General features: G+C 51.2%; 1 protein-coding gene and 1 long non-coding RNA gene across 4 annotated transcripts; both read right to left on the bottom strand.

Moving 5' to 3' along the window:
- Window positions 1-1036: 1036 nt before the first annotated feature.
- Irgq (immunity related GTPase Q) lies at window positions 1037-10178 on the bottom strand. 3 transcript variants are annotated; one of them, XM_076929510.1, is made up of 3 exons: window positions 8966-10178; window positions 8046-8571; window positions 1037-6699 (listed from the first exon to the last, which is right to left on the bottom strand). In XM_076929510.1, the coding sequence occupies exons 2-3, from the start codon at window positions 8567-8569 to the stop codon at window positions 5478-5480; spliced, it is 1746 nt and encodes a 581-aa protein (XP_076785625.1). In that variant the 5' UTR covers window positions 8570-8571; window positions 8966-10178; the 3' UTR covers window positions 1037-5477. The 3 variants fall into 3 exon arrangements, with proteins under 3 accessions (XP_076785625.1, XP_034362050.1, XP_034362042.1); XM_034506159.2 differs by having other exon boundaries at window positions 8975-10178; XM_034506151.2 differs by having other exon boundaries at window positions 9038-10177.
- A 1645-nt stretch (window positions 10179-11823) lies between these two features.
- On the bottom strand, window positions 11824-18852 carry LOC143441405 (uncharacterized). The gene is made up of 2 exons (XR_013108765.1): window positions 18718-18852; window positions 11824-17931 (listed from the first exon to the last, which is right to left on the bottom strand). It is a non-coding gene; the product is annotated as an uncharacterized LOC143441405 (long non-coding RNA).
- Window positions 18853-21149: the final 2297 nt, after the last annotated feature.

Raw genomic sequence — 21149 nt, 5'->3', positions numbered from 1 at the left:
ACACCTAACCAGAAGTAGGTTTCTCCCCCAGTTGGAGGGCAGAGTGACAGGCACTCACTAGCATTCACATCCTTGAGATGAGTCTTGAAGCAAGGGGGTAGGGATGGGGCTGGGGACAGGGGTTGTTATGTTGTTGTTTTAGTTTGGGTTTTTTTGAGACAGGGTTTTTATGTGTAGCTATGGCTGTCCTGGAACTCAATCTGTAGACCAGGCTGGCCTTGAATGCAGAGATCTACCTGCCTCTGCCTCCTGAGTGCACCACCACCACTTGGCTCAAAGTTTAAGATTTTAGAAGAATGTGGTATATCTATAAACCCGAAGCTTGAGAGGCTGGAGCAGGAAGAGGAGGAAGAGGAGGAATTAAACATAGTCCAGACTACATACCAAAAGCTTCAATCAATTTTGTGTTAGTAGTGGGAATAGACCTAGAGCCTTGAATATGCTAGGCAGGGGCTCTACCACTGAGAAACATCCCTCCCTTCTCCAGCCCCTCACTGAGAGGTTCTAGGCAGGTGCTCTACCACTTAGCCACACCCCAACCCCTCACTGGGGGATTCTAGGCAGGGGCTCTACCACTGAGCCACGCCCCCAGCCCCTCACTGGGGGATTCTAGGCAGGGGCTCTACCACTGAGCCATGCCCCCAGCCCCTCACTGGGGTAATCTAAGGGAAGACTTCCCCAACCCTTAGCCTGATAGGCTTTTCAATGTGGCAGTGATGGCGGGGAGCCCATGGATAGCCGAAAGGAAGTCTGATTCATTAGCACCTTTGAAGCCTCTGATTGCATCACACTTGCTGTGGCTAAAACCCAGAGTCAGGCTGAGGGAAGACATTCAAGTGCTTGTCCGTGGAGAGGCAGAACTGGGGAACCGAGGGTCACGCTGGCTCAAGAGTTCAACTGCCTGGCCATCATAAACCTGGAAGCAGTTAAAACTCACCACCTTGACTGGCTGGGGAGATTGCTCAGCAGGTGAAAGCTGCCTCTTTCACAGCACATACCTACACAGACCTAAAATTAATAAAGTAGACACACACAGTAGCATTTCTACCCTTTAATCTTTCCAAACACACCACAGAATGACCAGACAGATTTGCCCCCACATTCCAATCGACGGCTCCATGAGCTAGAAGTGTGAGGCTCTCCATGTCGAGAAGGCACCTCATCCATTGACCAACTTTTGAAACCTGCAACACCATGATTGTGTAGCTGCAATTCCAGCATGGAGGACTGACATTTCCCAGAATTCCTGTGTCCAAGCTCTTCTAGACCTGAGGTGCTCATGGGAGCACCGTGCTGGCAGCCGGTGACCTGTGACAAGGGAGACTGAGCCTTTTCTATTGGACACTTCCAGAGGCTTCAGTCTCGGCTTTACTTACATTCTGGGAAAGCCTAAAGATCCTAACGAAAGACCACACCGGCAACATACATCGTCACTTACACCTGTAATGCCAGGTCTTCAGAGCCCAGGCATGAGTTAGAGCTATAGAGTAAGGCCCTATCTTGGGGGGGTGGGGAGAGTCATAGTTTAAAAGGCAGCCACCTCTACCTGTAATCCAGGACAGGAGAGGCTGGGACAGGAGGAGCACCTGGCATCAAGTGTTTGAGATGGCCTGGATCCCCTATCTCCAAGTAACAAAACAAAAATGGGCAAGGAATCACACAACACAAAAGTGCCCATATACAAATTTATGGAGCTGACCAGAACACACACAATGACGATAATATGCTTCTTCTGATGCATCTAGCATGGGCCTCCTGCCTCAAGGAGAAGGGACAGCAGCAAAGCCCAGGAAAGGGATGCCAAAGAAAGACACGGTCAGAGCCAGGAATCATGCCACATGCTTGTGAGCCTGGCACTCAAGAGGTGGAGGCAGGAGGATCGGGATTTCAAGGCCATCACCAGCTATATACTGTGTTGAAGGCAAGCCTTAGGCTATGCCAAAGTACCAAAAAAGAAGACTATTTAAAGAGTGCAAGACACGTAATAGGAAGTCACAGGAGACCAAGTTGGCTGTTACCGTAGCCAGACCAGGGAAGTGGGGCCCAGGCAGTAGAGGAGCAACATTCGAGTTCCAAGCTTCTCAGGGGCTGTGGTACCTGTGAGCTGGGTATGTGTTTGATGTGTGTGTGCATGCTTAGCTGCGCGCATGTGTAACACAGCGAATTCTCAGCTACCTGCTGTCTGTGACGGTTAATTTTCTTCATTTATTTTTAAGATTTATTTATATTATCTATATGAGTACACTGTCACTGTCTTCAGACACTCCAGAAGAGGGCATCAGATCCCATTGCAGATGGTTGTGAGCCACCATGTGGTTGCTGGGAATTGAACTCAGGACCTCTGGAAGAGCAGTCAGTGCTCTTAACCACTGAGCCATCTCTCCAGCCCTGTGATGGTTAATATTCACTGACAGTTTACATTCACTCTGGACATGGCTATGGAGGAGGGTCTAGACTGTGCTAAATGCGGTGAGGTCACTTACTGCTCATTCCATAGAGCTGTGGTGCTGGGGTGAAGACAGAGGAAGCGATTTCTCTGCTTCCTGAATGTGGCTGCAATGTCTTCCTCCCTCTCTTGCCACTGTGCTTTCCCACAATGGACTGTACTGTTGAACTACGAGCCAAATGTATGGCTAATGCCACTGAGAAAAAAAAAAAAATCAGTCTCAGATCCTATTTGTACTTGATCCACTGGACACTGCAGGTTTGAGAAAACTATTAAGCCAGGAGGTGAGGCAGGCCTGTGATCCCAGTTACTTGGGAGGCTGAGTGAGTAGGATCTCAAATTCAAGGCCTGTCTGGAATACAGTCAGTTCAAGGGCAGGCAGGGCAATTTAGTGAGACTTTGTCTTAAAATATGAACATGGCTCAGTGGTTGAGCCCCTGCCTAGAAACCCCAGGTAAGGGGCTGGTGGTGTGGCTCAGTGGTAGAGCTCCTGCCCAGAATCCCCCAGTGAAGGGCTGGGGGCGTGGCTCAGTAGAGGAGCCCCTGCCCAGAACCTTACCTCCAGCCCCTAGAGCAGGGCTAGAGACATGGTTCCAGCAGAGTGTTTGCCTTTAATATGTGAGGCACTGGTTGAAACTTCATTATTGGGAGGAGCTTATCAAACATAAATGAAACATGGGTATGTGAATTGGGCCCTCCATTTATCAATTCAAGTATTTCCAATTAGGTGTATCACATGATCTGAGGTGTGCTCAGGTGTAAGGAACACATCGGTTTTGATGATTTAGCAAAAAGAATGTTGAGCTGATCCAAGAGCTTTAAAATGGAAGCCAGATGCTGTGGTTTTAGAGTATTAAACCCAGTACTGGGGAGGCTGAGGCAGGGCCAAAGCTGGCCAACTCAAGCTTCAAGGACTTCATATCAGGCTGGCTGAAGATGGGCTGAGCAGGGAATGAGAAGATGCAGGGGCCAGACCATGTGGAGTTCAAGGCCAGTCTAGACACTAGTGGGATCAGGCATGTAGCCTACGGGCCTGCAATTCTCTGTCACTGAAGACTGCCTTAAATTTCAAATTCTCCTGTGTCAACCAGAGGTGCAAGGATTACAGGCAGGAACAGCCAAATCAGGTGCCTCCTTCCATTGGGCGAATGGTGTCAGAGGTGAAAGGTTAGATTCGGGTAAAGCCCAGCTAGGCAGGCCTCTGGTTATTAGTCCCCAGAAGTTCTTATGATTTCAGTCCAGTCCTTTCACCTACCAGGTAAAAATATATGGCACTCATTCATGTGGTGACAGCAGCCAAGCGGCTGTTCCTTCTCCCACCAGCTCGCTTCTCCCTAGCTCATCCTTTATTACAGGATTACTGACAACCTGAATTCCAGGCCATGTGCCAATGATCAGTTAACTAAGATAATAAATACTAGGCACCTACCGTGCATCAGGCCCTGCTCTGGGTGCTAGGGTACAACCCAAGAGAAAGACAGGCAAGGAGCAAGAGCCAATGAACAGGCAAATGAATGAATGAATGAATGAATGAATGAAGCCATTGGTAGTAATGTTCACTACAGGGATGATCAAGTGGCCAGGATCAATGCAAGCTACTTTGGGTGATCATAGAGCCATTTCGGGGAGACCTGACGGATGAGGACCCTATCTCAAAAAAGACCCTATCTCAAAAAAGCGCATTCCATAGAAAACCAGAAAATGCACAAGCCCCAAGGCAGAACAACAAATCAGGCTTGCTGGAGATGGGCTGGGAATGGAGAAGAGGCAGGGCAAGGCCACACACTGCTTTGCACTGGTGCTGAGCCTCTGGCCTGCATCTCTGAACCCAGTGGTCCCATCTACCAGTCCTCCTTTTCTGTGTTCAACACTGAGGAATCTTACATGGCTCTTCCCACCTGCAAAAAGCTTACAGCGCTGTGGTTTCTGCCTCTGCCTCCCTTCTGGCACAGTCCCATAGCACCAAGGGCCTACCCAGCTATCCTGTGGGGGACCCTCGTTCACAGCAGCAGCCTGTGTGGACCAGCAGCAGGTACCTTGGAGTGATCGGAGGAGGTCATGCAGAAAACCATAGACTGCTACAGCAGGACTCTTGCCTTTCCAGACAAGCAGGAGCACAACACTCTGAGGCCCAACGGTTAAGGTCCAGATGACAGAAGAAACCGTATAAACTTAAGCGAAACAGGAACACACATGCCAGAGACCCTCAATCACCCAGCACCTATAAAGTGGGGGTAGTAATACCCCTTCCCAGTAAAGCTCGGAGAGGCAGTTGCCACCATCCCAGTACATCAGAGGCTCAAGGGAGGTATTTCCAAGTGTGGGTTTCTATTCTTCCATACCCTAAAGACCCCATTCCCAGGCTCTGGCCATCAGAAGACTACCTTACCCAGACCCTCCCTTGTCTCTTCCCTTCAATTTTGTGGGACAGTATTCACTACATCAAAGCCTTGAAGAGCAAATGACAGACAATCTTCCACACTCCAAGAGACCAAACGGTCTCCAGCAGGCCCCTGGTCTCCACAGGGCTTCCCACCACCCAAGAAATGACAACCAATCTCCAGAGCCTTCTTAGGAACCAGACTTTTTCTAAGCCTCTCATAGCTCCCACAAATCTGTTCTTTCATCGGGCAACTTATGTCTCGTTTCCCTTTGGGACCCCACACTCCAAGGGATCTAATTCCTTGCAGCTCCAGGTCCATAGCCATAGGTTCACTCCCAGGCAGGAAGGGATCAAGGCTTCTAGAGATCCAGGACCAGGTGTCAGCTGGACGCCAAGAGGCTCCCATTTCCAGGAGTCCCAGGCCCTCAACTTCCTTTACTGCATTGGTATCTGGATGACACACTTCTGATGCATAGACCCTACTCCCATTCAGAACCTAGGAAATCGGGTGACTGTAAGTCTCGGTTTCAACGAGATGTCAGTCTCCTTCAAGTCTCCGGGTTTGAGTAACAAAACTTCACTCCTTAATCTCAGAGGCTGTGGGGCCAAGAACCAAGTCACTAGATACCCCAAGCCCCACCACACACCTCACTGGTTGGGCTCTGGAGGTCCCAGCACCGCCTCAGCATCAGCCAGCATCTCATCTAGGGCTTGCAGCAGTACACCATGCGCGGCACGGTAACCCAGCCCACCTGTTGCCGCTGCCCCACCCGCGGGCCATAGGAAGGAGAGCGCGCCCAACGCCGCACCTCCCGCCGTGCCCTCGCCAGCCCAGGACCCCAGCCTGGCCTCTACCTCGGCTCGCGTCACCGGGCCCGGGAAGCGCGTGCGCGTGGCCAGGACTCCAGGAGCCAGGCCCAAGGCGCGCTCACGTCGTGCCACAGCCGCGGGTTCGAGGCCCAGCGCGCGCCTCCACTCCGCCAGCTGTCCCCGGAGAAGAGCCACATCGCAAGCCCAGCCCAGGCCTGGTACTGGAGCGGCTGCCGCCGCTAGGCTAGCCAGCAGGGCTGGCCTCCACGCCCCTGCTCGCAGGGCTGCTGCTTTCCTCCGCGCCGCCTGGGGACTTGCAGGTGGCAGCGCCAGCAGCAGCGCTCCGGCCTGAGCTGTGGGCAGTGCGCGCTGAAGCCAGGTTCCCAGGCCCGGGAGGCCGCCGGGACGCAGTGGGAACACGGGCGGAGGCGCCTCCTCCAGCACTTCCCACAGCTCATCCTCCGGGCTCCGAGCGGCAGTGCACCCCGAGTCCCCAGTGCCAGCTTTCTTTCCTTCGCTGCGTGCATCCCCCGAGTTCCCATCGCCTGCATTCTGGGACTTTTCTTCTTCTAGAACCTCGGGTGGATCTTCGCCCTGACCGTCCGTGCGCACACCGACGAGTGGAGCATCTGGGGACACCAATGAGCGGACCTGGGCCCAGTTCTCCTCGGTGGGAGCCCCAGGGGTGACGAGGATCAGGGCATCGTAGTGGGTCGGGTGAGGGGTGACAGCAGGGGATGTGGCCGTGGGGCCCAGGGGAACTGTCCAGAGCACCACGTTGGGGCGCTCTGGAGCAGGATAAGGGGTAGGCCCAGTGGGTGCCGAGGCAGGAGCAGCACCTGGGTCGCCAGGATCCAACCCTAGTAGCATGTCCAGCACAAGGCCTACGTTGGTGGTGCCAGCCACTGCCAAGTCCAGTCGTGCGCTGCCCAGGCGCTCCAGACCAGCACGCACCCACGACAGCGCCGCCTCCAGGCCACCGGTCTCGAAGGCCTCACGAACAGCTTCCAGCTCTGCTGCACCCAGTACCTCGAAGCCATCCTGGGCAGGAGGCAGGAGCCTGCGGGAGTTGGGCGATAGGGTGAGAAAACGGGTGAAAGGCAGCAGAGCTTTAAAAGCAGGAAAAGCTGGGCTGAGCGAGCAATTCCGGGGTGGGGGGTGGGGGGCTTTCTGAATTTCAGGAACTGAAGTAGGGAACTAAAGCATATAGAAAGAAGGTATGGCCGGGTGTGGTGGCGCACACCTTTAATTTCAACACTAGGGTGACAGAGGTAGGCAGACCTCTGAGTTCAACGACAGCCTGGTCTACAGAACCAGTTCCGGGACAGCCGGGAATACAGAGAAACCCCATCTCAACAACAACAACAACAAAAAAAAAAAAAAAAAAAAGAAAGAAAGAAAGAAAGAAAGAAACCAGGTGGGGCGGGGCCATAAAGGGCAGGGCTTAAGCTACCCAGAGTTCTGATCCCACAGGTAAACTAACTTAAGGTCAGGTTTCCAACAGAAACTAAGATGAGGACCCTGTTCAGACTTTCCCCTGATACAGCCCTCAGGATCAGAGCTTTTCCAATGATGTGTTGGGCAGGACAGGTTTTCTATGGGTGGGGCTAAGAGGAAGGTAAGGACACAATGGCAACTTCGGTGTGGTCTATGGTGTGCCCAAGGGTGTTTTCCTGAGGGTGGATATTAGGAAGGGCATGTGAGGAGAGAGATCTCATCTAGGACGGTCGGGGGTCTGGCCGGTGAGGCTGACTAAACAAATGAGAAGGCTCTCCGACCCTTCCTGAGCTGCATTTTGAGATCTGCAAAATGAGGCAGCTGGCAGGTGGGTGGATTGAGAGTCAGTAGGCAGCACAGACCAGAGAAGGAATTGGGAATGGAAGAATGGGGCAAGCAACCGGAAATAAAGCTTGGTTTGGTGCCTGGGCAAGGAAGGCTGGGAGGGAGTCACTTGAGAACCAAGCCAACAACGAGGAGGATGGGAGTGCTGGAGTGGATGGGCAAATGTCACAGAGAGATAGAGTCCAACATCTCATCTGACACAAGTATTTGCATATATATTTGGGCTTCTTGAATTCTCACCATCGAGGGGGCTTGTGATGTCAGAGAGCTTGCACGAAATAGGACCTTTGTAGCAGACCCTCCAGTTGATTCCCGACGATGCAGACTTTAAATGACAGAAAAGTGATCCTTGCTTATGGCGGAGTCTCCCTGATCTCAAAATCTGTGCTCATCGGTGTGGTAGTGGGAGGGGTGTTGTCCTAAGCAAGTAAGTAGGGTATGGACGAATGTATAGCCAATACAGGCCTGCCTCTAACGCTCTAGGAACAGGGCTCGAGAACCTTAAAGACTTCGTTAGCTGAGTTGGATCTAGGCCACCCCAACCAGCCCGAACTGTCCCCTCACCTCTGCAGCGCCTCCGCCTGGGTCCGCAGCACCACGTTCAGGCGCTCTAGCTCCTCGCAGCGGTCACTGCTGCTGCAATCCGCGGGCAGCACAAAGAGAGGCGCAGCTCCTAACCCAGCACTGTCCAGCAAGGCCGCAGTCTCGTCCCGGGCCTGAGCTGCATCCTGGGAATCTCCAGGACGCAGATTCCGTACAGCCAGCAGCGGGGTTCCTCTGGCCAGGGCGGCCCGCGCTGCCTCGCCCAGAGCTGGGGTCAAGGGCTCCTCGCTCCCCTCAGAACCAGGTAGCACCAATACCAGCAAGTTGGCCTCTGCCGCCCAGGGCCCGGGAGCTGCGGGTGGGCAACTCAGCTCACCCAGGAAGAGGCCCGGAGCCGCAGCTCTCAGGCTGGGCACTCCAGAGTCCGGCCGTCCATCCGGAATCTCTACCGTGTCCACATTCTTACCGCTTAACGCGGCGATCAGGGCAGACTTTCCCGAGCCAGGAGGCCCCAGGAATAAGGCAGTCACGTCACCCTGAGGCATTGCTGGAAAGCAAGAGGCGGGGGAAAGACATCGGTCAGGAAGCACGTAAGACTTTTTATTTGCTTCTTTTCTAAGACAGCGTCTCGCTGTGTAGTCCTGGCTGGCCTGAAGTCATTATGTAGACCAGGCTGGCCTGACACTCAAGAGATCCTCTTGCTTCTGCCACCCAGAGTGCTGAGATTAAAGGCGTGCTCCACCACACCGGTCAACACCCTTTCCTAACTGCTTCATATTAGATTCTCCAGCCTGCCCTCTACTTCCATTCTCCAGTGTCACTCTGTAGAACCTAGAAACCCAAACCCCCGGGCCTATTCCCTGGAGAGCCAGGTGTATGTCCATTCTCCACACGAATGCATTTCCCTATTTTTTTTTTTAAAAGAAGGAAAACAAAAAAACCTCAGAAACCTGACTGCCAATCTCTCGGGAACTCGAGGATTGTCTTTCCCTTCCCCGTTCCAAATCACCAACCGAGCAGAGAGGCGACACGCCTGAAGAGCACGGAGGCCCAGCCCCTTAAGACGAGCTGACGGAGGCTGATGGGGCAGGAGTGTCCGGATTTAGAGACATCCGGACTCCTTCTGGTGGCTCTATCCTGACGTCACTCCTTCCAAGACCGGCTGTGTCTTAGAGCCACCGCAGAGACAGAATTTTTGGCAGCTCTTACTTTCTAGGTAAGGCTGCGCCAAGGCACAATAAAGCCCATGCGCCTGCGCAAAAAGTTTTGGGGCGGTGCCCCACCACGATCAGCTACCAATACGCCTGCGCAGCAAGTTAAGGCTTGTACGGCAAAGGGCACAGGAAGAGACTCGGCCACGCAACAAGCTTAGCGTTGTACGGAGCAAACAACCAACGTCATCATCACGCACCCCAGAACAGGGAAGGACCTCTTCACTGGCTCTTCCGAGGCTTTGGCTGCCGTGACTGTATTAGTGCCGGACTACAACCCTGAACCTGACTCGGAATCAATGGTGGGGCAATAGGGCCCGGAGATCACTGGAGTCTGGGAAAAACTATCCCGCTCTCTTCCGGTGGCAGAGCTGTGGCGACCGACTGTCAGGCGCAGCTAAGGGACAGCCTTTTACAAGGAGGAATCCAAGAGGCCACAGAGACCATCAAGAACTAGGAGCAGCAGTGTCAAGAAATAAACTAGTGAGCGCGTGCGGTGACTACGGGCGAAACAGGAATCACAGTCAGAGAAGGATGTCTCCTGGGAGAAGGCGGGCTCGAGTGTGAGCACCACTGCTTGTGCGGAGGTTAGGGTTAGGGTTGACACGTGAGAAACTAGGATGAGGCTGGTACGAGAGACCAAGGGTTCCACCTTCAAGGGGATTCGGTTTGGGGAAGATGAGGTCACAGGGGCTTGAAGACCGAGGAGTCTCCCATATGAGATGGCTAGTGACAGTGTCATTAGAGTTCAATGGGTGTCAAAAAATAGAGTAGGGCCCACTATGACTGGCACACTGGCACACGGGTAGCCTCGCCCACTCTTTTTTTCTTATCAGAACATCGCTCTGAGGAGCCTGTAGAGGGCAAGCTTCTCCCAAGGAGCGGAGTCCGGACAGCCCAGGAGGCGACCTGAGTATTGCCTGAAAGAGGTGACACCACCTCTCATGGTCAAAATTATTTTCCTTGATCTGTGTAAACAAGCAGAAGCAGGGCATTTAGAGGAATAAAGGGCTGCCAGATGAGGCTTGGGTTGTGGAGTGTGACATTGTGACTGGGAATATCATTACCTGGAATGAGTCCCCAAGGTTCTTGTTGCACTTTCCCCCTAGACTTTCAGTATTACTGCGCTTCAGTTTCCCGGAGCAAACAGGTGCACCACAGGCTGTGGTGGGAGCACACGTTAATCCCAGCACTCGGGAGGTAGAGGCATCCGTGGAGGTAGCACACGTTAATCCCAGGCCGGTCACTGAGGTTGAAGCCAGCCTGCTCTATATAGAGCAAGTTCCAAGACAGCCAGGGCTACGCAGAGAAATCTTGTCTTTATAAACAAACCAAAAGGGGTATCACACCACACTTCTATGGGGGCGGTTATGGGATTAACTGTAGAAAAGGGGAAAACTTGACTTTAATGAAATTTAATTTAAATTATATCATTTACTTTATAACAGCAGTGCTCCTAACTGAACGTTTTCTGTACTGGGTACATTCGTTGCCAAGTATGAATGACTATAACTTGGATTGTCTCATTCGTTTCTAATGGTGGACTGTGTGTCACTGGTACCGCAGCTGTAGTGTCAGTGTCTATAGGCTTAGACCACAAGGAACACACCTGGCTTGGACAAGTTGGGATCACCGTTCAGTTTTCAAAACCCTGTATTTAAACCAGGCAGAGGTGGCACAAGCCATTAATCCCAGGACTCTGAAGGTAGAGGCAGTTGGATCTGTGAGTTCAAGGCCAGCCTGGTCTACAGAGTAATTCCAGGACAGCAAGTGTTACATAGAGAAACCCTGTCTCAACAAACAAACCATACAACAACCACAAAAAAAAAAAAAAAAAAAAAAAAAAAAAAAAAAAAAAAAAAAAAAAAAAAAAAAAAAAAAAAAAAAAAACACAAAAATCTCTTTATTTAAGATGAGTGGTGGCGGCTCAAGTCACATCTTTAATCCTGGCACTCAGGAGAGAGAGGAAGGTGAATCCATGAATTTGAGACCAGCCTGGTCTACAGACTGACCGAGTTCCAGGGCAACCAGAGCTGTTACACAGAAAAACCCTGTCTTGGGAAACAACAAAAAACACCCCACCTCAATTTTGTGGTCAGAACAAAATTCAGGGGCCTGGAGAGATAGCTCAGAAGTTAAGAGCATTCGATGCTCAAGTTCACTTCTCAGCACCTGCATGTTGACTCACACCGTAACATAACTTCAGGTACAGGACATCCAATGCCTTCTGACCTCTGCAGGCGCTAGACATGCATATGGTGCACACACAAACAAGTAAACAAAATAGGATTTAAAAAAAGATCAGGGACTTGTGCATGGTAGGTGGGGGCTCTGCCACTGAGTCACATACCAAATTTACTGGGCATTGCAAAATATACCATGTGAAAAGACCCAGGCAGAGTGTTCAGAAGAGTTTACAGGATTGGGCTTGTGTGTGTGGTTTTAGGAAGGGTTCACTGGGCAGTGGTGGCACACGCCTTTAATCCCAGCACTTGGGAGGCAGAGGCAGGTGGATTTCTGAGTTTGAGGCCAGCCTGGTCTACAGAGTGAGTTCCAGGACAGCCAGGGCTACACAGAGAAACCCTGTCTTGAGAAACAAAACAAAACAACAACAAACAAAGAAAAAGGTTCAAAGAAGAGGGTAATTAGCCAGGATTGGATGCTGCCAGAAAGCAGAAGCATCCATGATTGGGTTTTTTAGTTGTTGTCCTGTTTTTCTGAGAGAAGGTCTCTAGCTAGGAGCAGTGCTACTGTGTCTATAATTGAGGCAGCAACAAGGAGCTCTGACATCTGCGAGTCAGATGTGTAGCCCTGGCTGGCCTATAGACCACGCTGGCCCTGAACTCACAGAGGTCCACCTACTTCTGCTTCCCAAGTGCTGAGCCTAAAGCCATGCACCACCACACCTGGCAATGACTTAAGAAATCCAAGTGGTCAGTCTGACCCAGCCACGCTCATGGCTTGGGCAGGATTCCTTCTTGTCTATCTCCCATCACAGCCTCACCTCTGGCTGTTGATCTGTGAAATTGTGTCTGTTCCCTAGACAGAGGTCTATAACAGTGTCAACTCCCAGATGCCAGGGCTGCTTGTCACTGTCTCAGAAGCAGTCATTACCACCATTGCAGCGTTACATGTGGAGTTGCTACAGTCAGGACCCCATTTTTCTGGCTGATGAGACTTGTCCTTGCCTAGGAAATAAGAGATTCCACCTCAGCGCAGTGTCTTAATCACCATGCCGCCCTGTCAGGCAGGCAGACTGGGCTCTAATACTGGCTGTACCTCTTCATTTCACACTTCACACACAGCATCCGTACTCCTGCCAGGACTGCAGGAGGAAATTGCCCTGGTATGTATGGACTGCACTATGTATAGGCCTGCCCAACAGAAAGCAGTCATTTTCATTTCTGGCATGGTTCTAAGGCCAAAGACAGGTCTTGGAGACTCCTGGCCTTCCCTTCACCTCACCCACATCCCTCAGGCTGCCTAGAGGTTCTGCAGTACAGCCACTGCCCCAGGGTTCAGTTATATTCTATGAGCAAAAACACCAGAAGACTTTGTGGCCTGGAAGCTGTGGGGGTCGAGGGGGCAGGGTGGGTGAGGGGGAGCTCTTCATTTAGTTTTATTTCTGCTTGCTTCTCCCCCTCCTCCAAGGCCTTGTCCACCGATGCAGCCACGGTCCAGGCACCAAGTCACTCCTGTTCACCCACCAAGACCCAGTTCACTTCTCTGAGGCAGCACCACCAGGTCAGGATGCCCACACCACCCCTGGCCCCTTGCCCTGCACTGAGGATGGTCTGGACGTTGCCCAGGAAGCAGAGCCCCATTGGGCATGCTCAGGGGAGCTTTGAGTAGATGTGAACCCTCTCTGCAGTAATGAGGCTCTACAGCTGGGGGACCCATCCCATGCTAGTGGCACAGGTCTCCTGGAAGAACTGAATTACCCTACCAGGAAGGCAAAAGATGAGAGTCACATCTGCAGTTTTTGGAGAACACAGGGCCTTCCCAGAAGCAGAGATATCGGATAAATAGATGTGTTGAGAAAGCGAGAAGGAAAGATTATTCCTAGCTCGCTCAATCCCAGTTAAATAGCTTCAGATTCTGTAATCACACTTAATTTTTCCCAGATGGATGCCAGGGCTGCGGGAGGAAACTGCCCTGGCTCAGTGCCTGGGTGGAGGCAGGGAAGTGAAGTGCTGCTGGCTGGCATCAGACCTTTGGAGAAGGAGAAACAGGAGTGAGCTGGACCCTGAGCCCAGGGGTGGGGTAGGGTTCACAGTTCTCGTCCCCATCTCTCCCAAACCTAGGCCAGCTTTCCTGACTCTAAGGGTCAATGATATTGCAAGGTACTGCCCACTACTGATAATTTACACCCTATTTGACTAATTCTGAGTACCATTCTAGTGATAGGATATTTTTATATGCACAAATGAGGAGGCGTGAGCAAACCGGCAAGGAAGAATGTCTAAAAACCATACATCTGTATTAAAGTAACTAAAGAGGGAGACCTGGTTCTGAGTGGGGACCGCCAGGGAACATATGGAAGTGGGAAGAGGAGAGCACAGGGCAGGGCTGGCTCAGCCCTGTAGAAGAACTAGTTTGGAATCAAACAGAGATGCCTTCTGCTTTGTGTTCATTTGGCCAGCGCTGAGCTTTCCCGTGGAGACCTTGGTTTTGGCTCTCCTGAAAGGCCAAACGAAGAGCTTGCAGTCAGCAGGGGCAGAGCATGCGTGTCCCTTGCCCTGGGAACGAGTCCTACTAAGCCTGTATTACACCCTGGGGAGTGCTTTAAGAGCTATAGGCGAAGTAGACAGGGTAGAAATGATTTCTGTCTCTCAAATCAGTGAGACAAACAATACTTTTCCAGACTCCCTTGCAGCTAGTTGTGGCCTTGTGACTGAATTCTGACTAAATTCTCCCGGTAGAGTCCCCAAGTCTGGGAAAGAGACCTACCTTTCCTCTTCCTAAGTAGAATGTGGACATAGGTACCTGGCAATCGTTACCATTAAGACAAAAGCAACACAGAATGGCAGAGCAGTCGAGCAGTGGTAGCACTCTCCTTGAATCCCAGCACTCTAGAGGCAGAGGCAGGCGAATCTCAGAGTTTGAGGCCAGCCTGGGCTACAGAGAATGAGTTCTGGGACAGCCAGAGGTTACACAGAGAAACCCTGTCTGAAAAGAACAAAGAAGGCTGGAGAGGTGGGTCAGTGGTTAAGAGCACTGATTGCCCCTGCAGAGGTCCTCAGTTTTTGATTTCCAGCAACCACATGGTGGCTCACAACCGTCTGTAGTAGGATCCGATGCCCTCTTCTGGCGTGTCTGGAGACAGCTACAGTGTAGTCCTATTCATAAAATAAACAAATCTTTTAAGAACAAAAACAATACCAGAGAAGAATAGCAAAACAACAAATTAGCAGGAACCTGGGCCCCTGGTACCTTCAAGAGCACTGTTCCTATATAGCACGGAAACAGAAATGCCATCTTAATTAAGCCACCACTACTTTAGGTCCCTGTCCCATACAGGACAGGCAGGCAAACACACGCTAGGACCAGTTCCAGCTTGTCGCTTGGTTTTGCAAATCAAGTTTTTGGAACACACTTGGACTCAATTACTTACTGTCTGGCTACCTTCACTATGACAGAAAACTGAGAAGCTGCCTCAGAGACTGTAGGACCTTCAACGTTTGACCCTTTACAGTTAAGTACTGGCCAAGCCTTGTCCAACTGCTGGCTTCACCTTCTCAGACCTACTTGAGTCTAGACGGCGATTCTCACATGAAAACGGACCACCACCTCAGGCTGGTGTGGGTAAACGTGTGGCAGGGTAACCAACCCTAGGGCTTCTTTGCCAGATGTCAGAACACAGCAGAGTGCAGAGCTCACCCATATGGAGTGCCAGGGTGATGAATGGGGAAACAGGAGAGAAGTCATTTGGCCATCACCTTTTCTCCAATACACCAGTTTTACAGAATTGAAGCCTTCCCTTTGGCACCTAGTGAAAGCCTGTTTCTGCCCTAGGTGCTCTCCAGAATCCATAGAACTGCTTTCTGAACCCCAAACTGATAGATCAAATCTCCCCAGATAGTGGCCCGCCAGGTACCACTCCTCACACCCCTTAGGTAGCATCCCAAGACTTTGAATGGCACTGATGGCAACCCTCAAGTTTCCATCTACAGCCCAAAGCTATTGGATGCCAAAAGGTGTAAAATGGGTTGCTGTGATGTGTGTGGTCTCTGGCCAGCTGCACTGCCACCATATGGCTGAGCTCTGCGCTCACTGTGTTAAGTCTGGCAAATCCTCATGCAGCCAGACTGGACTTCTGGCTGCTCCCCTTCCAACCACACCCACCTTCCCGTCTCTGCTACAGATCACACTGTATCAGCCCACATTTCACCCTATGGCCTCCCTGGGCATCCTCACTGGTTATCTATATGCTGTGGTCACGCAATGGCATCTGAAAATTTCATTCTTCAGGCTCAGCAGTCACCTCCTTCCCAGTTGTGCGTTCAGTATTTTCTAGCAACAAATGCCAGACTGGGGTCTGACCCAGGACCTTTGCAGTTCTTCCCAGTGCAGTGCAGTGACCACAGGTCCCTGCAAAACGCCTCATTGTTACTTTGGTCTCAACTCTTGCCACCTCCTAAGGGAAGTAAGTCCCAGCCTGCTCAGTTTGCCCTAGTCTGCCTTTTACCATAGTTTCTCTATAGTACTCCCCGGGGCCTGGAGTCGCAGTTCTGGAGGGAATGTTCCTTATACTTGAATTCAAGCTCCTAGGAAGAAGAAATCTTGTGCCTCCAACCGCCACTGCCTCACCCCCAGTAAGACAGTGTGTAGGATGCAGGTTCTACATGCGCTCTGTGTCAAGAGCAGAGTCTTTAGCTGTGTTGACTTAGGGCTTTAGCTAAAGACCACCTTTCCAGAGGCTTAATTATGCTGGAGCTTTCTGCAAACTCTGCCAGGCTTCCTCCAGTTCTGAACTTGAGGCAAGTACAGAATAGGAGAGAGGCAGGGCACCCACCTGCTTGGATGAGAGCGCACAGAGTTAAGGACTTAAGGTGATCACTGTGGCCACTGGGACTGGGGTACCCCAAGTCTCCAGCATTAGAACTCCAGCCCTTCTCTGTACTGAGTACAAAAGCCACTTGCAGCCCCTGAGGTGGAAGCATGAGCCAATGGGCAGTGTCTTCAGCAGCTGCAAAGGACTTGCCACCCCCCAGTTCCTGCTATGTCAGTCACCCCTACAGTGGAACAGGTTAATTTTGATTTTTAAGACAGGGATTTTTCATTTAGACCTGCTGTCCTACAACTTGCCGTCAACCAGGATGGCCTTAAACTCAGGATATCTGCCTGCCTCTGTCTCCCAAGGGCTGGGATTAAAGGTGTGTGACATCACTATTGTCACCATCACTGGCTGACTGGAACAGATTCTTGACAAGCAGATTTCTGAGTAACTTTTTTTTTTTTCCTTTTGGCCATTCTAAGAAACAGACCAGAACTTTAGGTAATGTTAGAGCAAGCAATCTGCCACCGAGCCACGCCCCCAGCCCCCCACTGGGGGATTCTAGGCAGGGGCTCTACCACTGAGCCACGCCCCCAGCCCCTCACTGGAGGATTCTAGGTAGGGGCTCTATCACTGAGCCACGCCCCCAGCCCCTCACTGGGGGATTCTAGGCAGGTGCTCTACCACTGAGCCACACTCCCAGCCCCTCACTGGGGGATTCTAGGCAGGGGCTCTACCACTGAGCCACACCCCCAGCCCCCCACTGGGGGATTCTAGGCAGGGGCTCTACCACTGAGCCACGCCCCCAGCCCCTCACTGGAGGATTCTAGGCAGGTGCTCTACCACTGAGCCACACCCCCAGCCCCTCACTGGGGGATTCTAGGCAGGGGCTCTACCACTGAGGATACCAGGGAAGCATTCAAAAGCCCTGTCTTTTACTTTCTAAAAGATTTTTTTTCAATTTTGTGTATGTGGTATTTTGCTATTTTTAATTTAATGTATATGGGTGCTTTGTTTGCACTCTATGTCTGAACACTAGAAGAGGGCATCAGATACCATTATAGACAGTGTGAGTCGCCACGTGGGTGCTGGCTGGGAATTGAACTCAGGATCTCTGGAGATGCAGCTTAACTTCTGAGCCATTTCTACAGCCCAGGGTATTTTGCTTTCATATGTACCACACACATGCCTGGTACCTGTGGAGGCTGGTAGGGAGCATCGGATTCTCTGCGAGTAGAGTTGAAAACAGTGGCGAGCTATGATGTCAGTGCAAACTCAGGACTTCTGCAAAACTACGCTTAGCCCTAAGTTGCCCAGACTGCCCTTAAACTTTGGATCCTCCTGCTTCACCAGGCCCTACTCCTTTCCCAAGTTCAAACTTGAGCACTGCTAGACTCGTCCGGTGGTCTAATCCTTCAGGATGCACCTGTTCAGTTCCTGAGCCGCTGACCAAAATGGTGGCTGCAGTGCCTTCTACTATTCAGAATGCAGTCTTGTGACAGACAGGCGGGTTAGGCATGGGACACACTGCCCATTATCAGTTATCAATGTGCTGTGGTCACAGGTATTATGTCCCCCAGTGCTCATTTTTGAGACCCAATGTAACAAAACTGAGTGGAGAATCCGGTAGAGCAGAGGTTTTCAACTTGCAGGTCATGTCTTCTTTTAGGGAGTCTGACAACCCTTTCATACCGGTCACCTAAGACCATTGGAAAACACAGATATTTACATTACAATTAATAGTAGCAGCTGAATCACAGTTAAGCAGCAGGGATAAAACGAGGAACTGTATTACAGGTCACAGCATTAGGAAGACTGAGAACCACTGCCCCAGAGGAAGGATGACTAAAGTGGAAATGTCTGGATTCTTTGGAGAGTTATGTCATGGGATGTTTTGCTGAAGTAAACACCCGAAGATGAGTGATGCTTTGATAGAATATATGACCCCAACAGGCAGAGTGACAAGGCTCTTGCATTGGTTCACCTTGCACCAAGTTGCTTGCCCTAACTTTGTAGAGAATAACTTGCCAAAGAACTTATGGTATTCTAGCTGCTTATTGCTGCTTCTAGACTCCTGCCGACTCCTCAGAGCCTCTTCTGGAGTGAGCTGCTACTACTCATGTAGTAGCATGATTCATGTTTGGTATTTGCTGATTAGACTGGACTGCTATTACTGATTCCCGTTCTATGTTTTGGACTGGACTGCTGATATCCTGACAACAAAGACTGGGATCTCTCCAAACAGGTCCACAACCCGTTCCCCATTAACCCTTCTTTTTCCCTACCTCTGGCCAGTGGGCTAAAGAGGAGGTTGAAGAGTTAAAGAACACTAATTAAAGTAGGTTTTGAAAAATGAAAGCCCTACTAGTGATGGTTGATCTTCCCAGCCTGACAGCACTGAGAAGAAGCCTGGAGCTGTACAGTACAACATTGGTGTGCCTGGGAAGCTGTTTCCAGAAAACATTAAGGGAGAAATGCCGCCCACCCTGAGTGTGAGCAGCAACACCTGCTGGCGCTGGGCCTGGGTGGACTACTAGGTGATCGGCCATAAAAGTTCTGCTCCTGGCCACATGACGTGACTCTGCTCCTCCACAGGCCCATGCCCGGCCATAGGCTGTAAGCCAGTGAGCTCTCCTCCCTTGAGAAGTGGCCTCAAACTCAGCAAGGAAGTCTACCGGCCATCAGGACTCTGTACCTGTGAATGACAATAATCGACCTTAAAAAAGTGCTCCAGGGCCATCTGCCTTTCATCTTGCCTGCCAGTGGGGACACAGCAAAAAACCATTTGGGGAGAGGGTGTAGTCCTAAGGCGCTGAAGCCCATCAGACCTTCACCTTCAACGACCCAGTTTCCAGAACTGTAGTAAGTTTGCATTCTTTATAAAGTACCCAGTCTCAGGCATTTTATTATGACAGCATAAATGGACCAAGATACCATCCCCTTTTCGTGAGCATGACGTTGTTGCCAGTCCTGGGATGCTCAGCATCGGAAATCAGCTATGCAAGAGTGGGGCCAGAGATGGCTCAATGGTTAAGAGCACTACCTACTCTTCTGGAGGACCCAGGTTCAATTCCCAGCACCCACATGGCAGCTTACAACTGTCTGTAACTCCAGTTCCAGGGGGTTTTGACACCCTCACACACACATGCATGCAGGTAAAATACCAATGCACAAAAATTTAAATCAAATCAATTATAAAAGACTTCAGTGTGTCAACTTTCAACAGGTTACCGAAAATAAATATGTTGGTTGCAAAATGGATCAGCAGATTAAGTGCTTGTCAAGCCTGAGGACCCGTCCCATCTGTGGAGTACACATCTGTGGAGAGAACTGTCTCCTGCAAGTAAGTGGTCCAGACAGACAGAACTCAAAGATTTTTACTTACGTGTACCTCGTGTGTGTGTGTGTGTGCATGTGTGTATGTGTGTGTGTGTGTCTGTCTGTCTGTGTGCGTGTGTAGGGCTCAAGTCCCTGGAACTGGAGTTATCAGGCTAGTGTGAGCTACTGATGGTGCACTGAACCTCATTCCTGAGGGCAGACTCCCAGTGAGAGCCACTGTCTCATAGATGTCATCTGGGCAGAGTAATTTAAAATGCAAAGCTCCTTTGCTGAGCCTGGAGCATCCAGAGGTGATGGAATCAGGCAACAAAGGTCTCACTCATGGGAGACCACCTCTTCTTGACTCTGTCGAGATCCTGGCCATGAGACTAGGTTTGGCAGTCGAGATCTCCATTTTCTTCTTTTTTAAACATTTTTCCAGACAGGGTTTCTCTGTGTAGCTTTGGCTGTCCCAGAATTCATTCTGTAGACCAGGCTGGCCCTGTTTGTGGAGATCTGCCTGCCTCTGCCTCCCCCCATCTATGCTGGGATTAAAGGCACAAGCCACCCAGTGAGACCTCCATTTTCAAAGGTCTTTGTGGTATTACTCACCTATCGTATGATGGCGTGTAGATCGTTGGTAGCTCCTGCAGACCAGACCCACCCTGAGGCACCACTCCTATTCTGCCTCTCACTGGCTATGGAACTTCTATCAGCTCAGCCTCTATACCCCTACTGTAGCAGTTATAAATGTCCCAAATGGGCTGGAGATGCAGCTCAGTCAGTGAAGGCCTAGCATGAGCTAAGGTCTGGGTTCAGTTCCCAATGTTGCATAAAGCTAGACGTGTGTGTGTGCGTGTGTGTGCGTGTGTGTGCGTGTGTGTGCAGTCATACCTGTGACCACAGCGCTGAGGTGGTAGAGGGAGGAGATCAGCAGCTCACAATGGCAATGCAGCATGCTGGAGGCCAGCATGGGCTACGAGACTCTGTCTTAACAAGAATAAAACAAATGTCTGTAAAACTCAGCCTTTTGGGTACTACGGATGTAGTACTTGCCCGTTGAGTATGGGGTCCTGGGTTCAATTGCTGGTACTGAAACTGGCCTGGCCCTCTGTTCCCTTCCGCTCCCTGCTGTCACTGGGCACCCCCTTGCCTTCCCCACTGTCCCCCTCCCCCCCCCACAAGCATCCCAAGCAGCCCCCTGCCCCAGACCTCAGCCCTCACAGCCACCGCGGAGCCTGCTCTTTCTGTTGCTCACTCTCACCTGCCTACAGTGTGCATCCATTCCTAGAGCACTCAGCCTCTCCATCTCATTCTGTAGCCCAGGCTGGCCTTCAACTCCCACCTCAGCCTCCAGAATGCAAGGATTATCGGAGTGCATCACCATGCCCCAGCTCCATTTTTGGCATGGTTTACGTAAACGTGTGCTGTACTTTCTGTCTCTCCATCATAACAACTCCCAGGGCCTGGAGCATAGCTGTTGGTAGTGCTTGTGAGGTGTGGGTGGGGCTGGGTCCATCTGCAGAACCTGCTACAGAGCTGACTGAGGAGAGACCAGACACACAAGACCTTGTCTCAAAACAACAAAAAGCCAACCTC

This window comes from Arvicanthis niloticus, chromosome 1 (genome assembly GCF_011762505.2).
Source record: "Arvicanthis niloticus isolate mArvNil1 chromosome 1, mArvNil1.pat.X, whole genome shotgun sequence".
In the NCBI taxonomy this organism is placed as follows: domain Eukaryota; kingdom Metazoa; phylum Chordata; class Mammalia; order Rodentia; family Muridae; genus Arvicanthis; species Arvicanthis niloticus.
The sequence above is the reverse complement of the archived record's forward strand: the minus strand, read 5'-3'. Positions and strand labels throughout refer to the sequence as shown.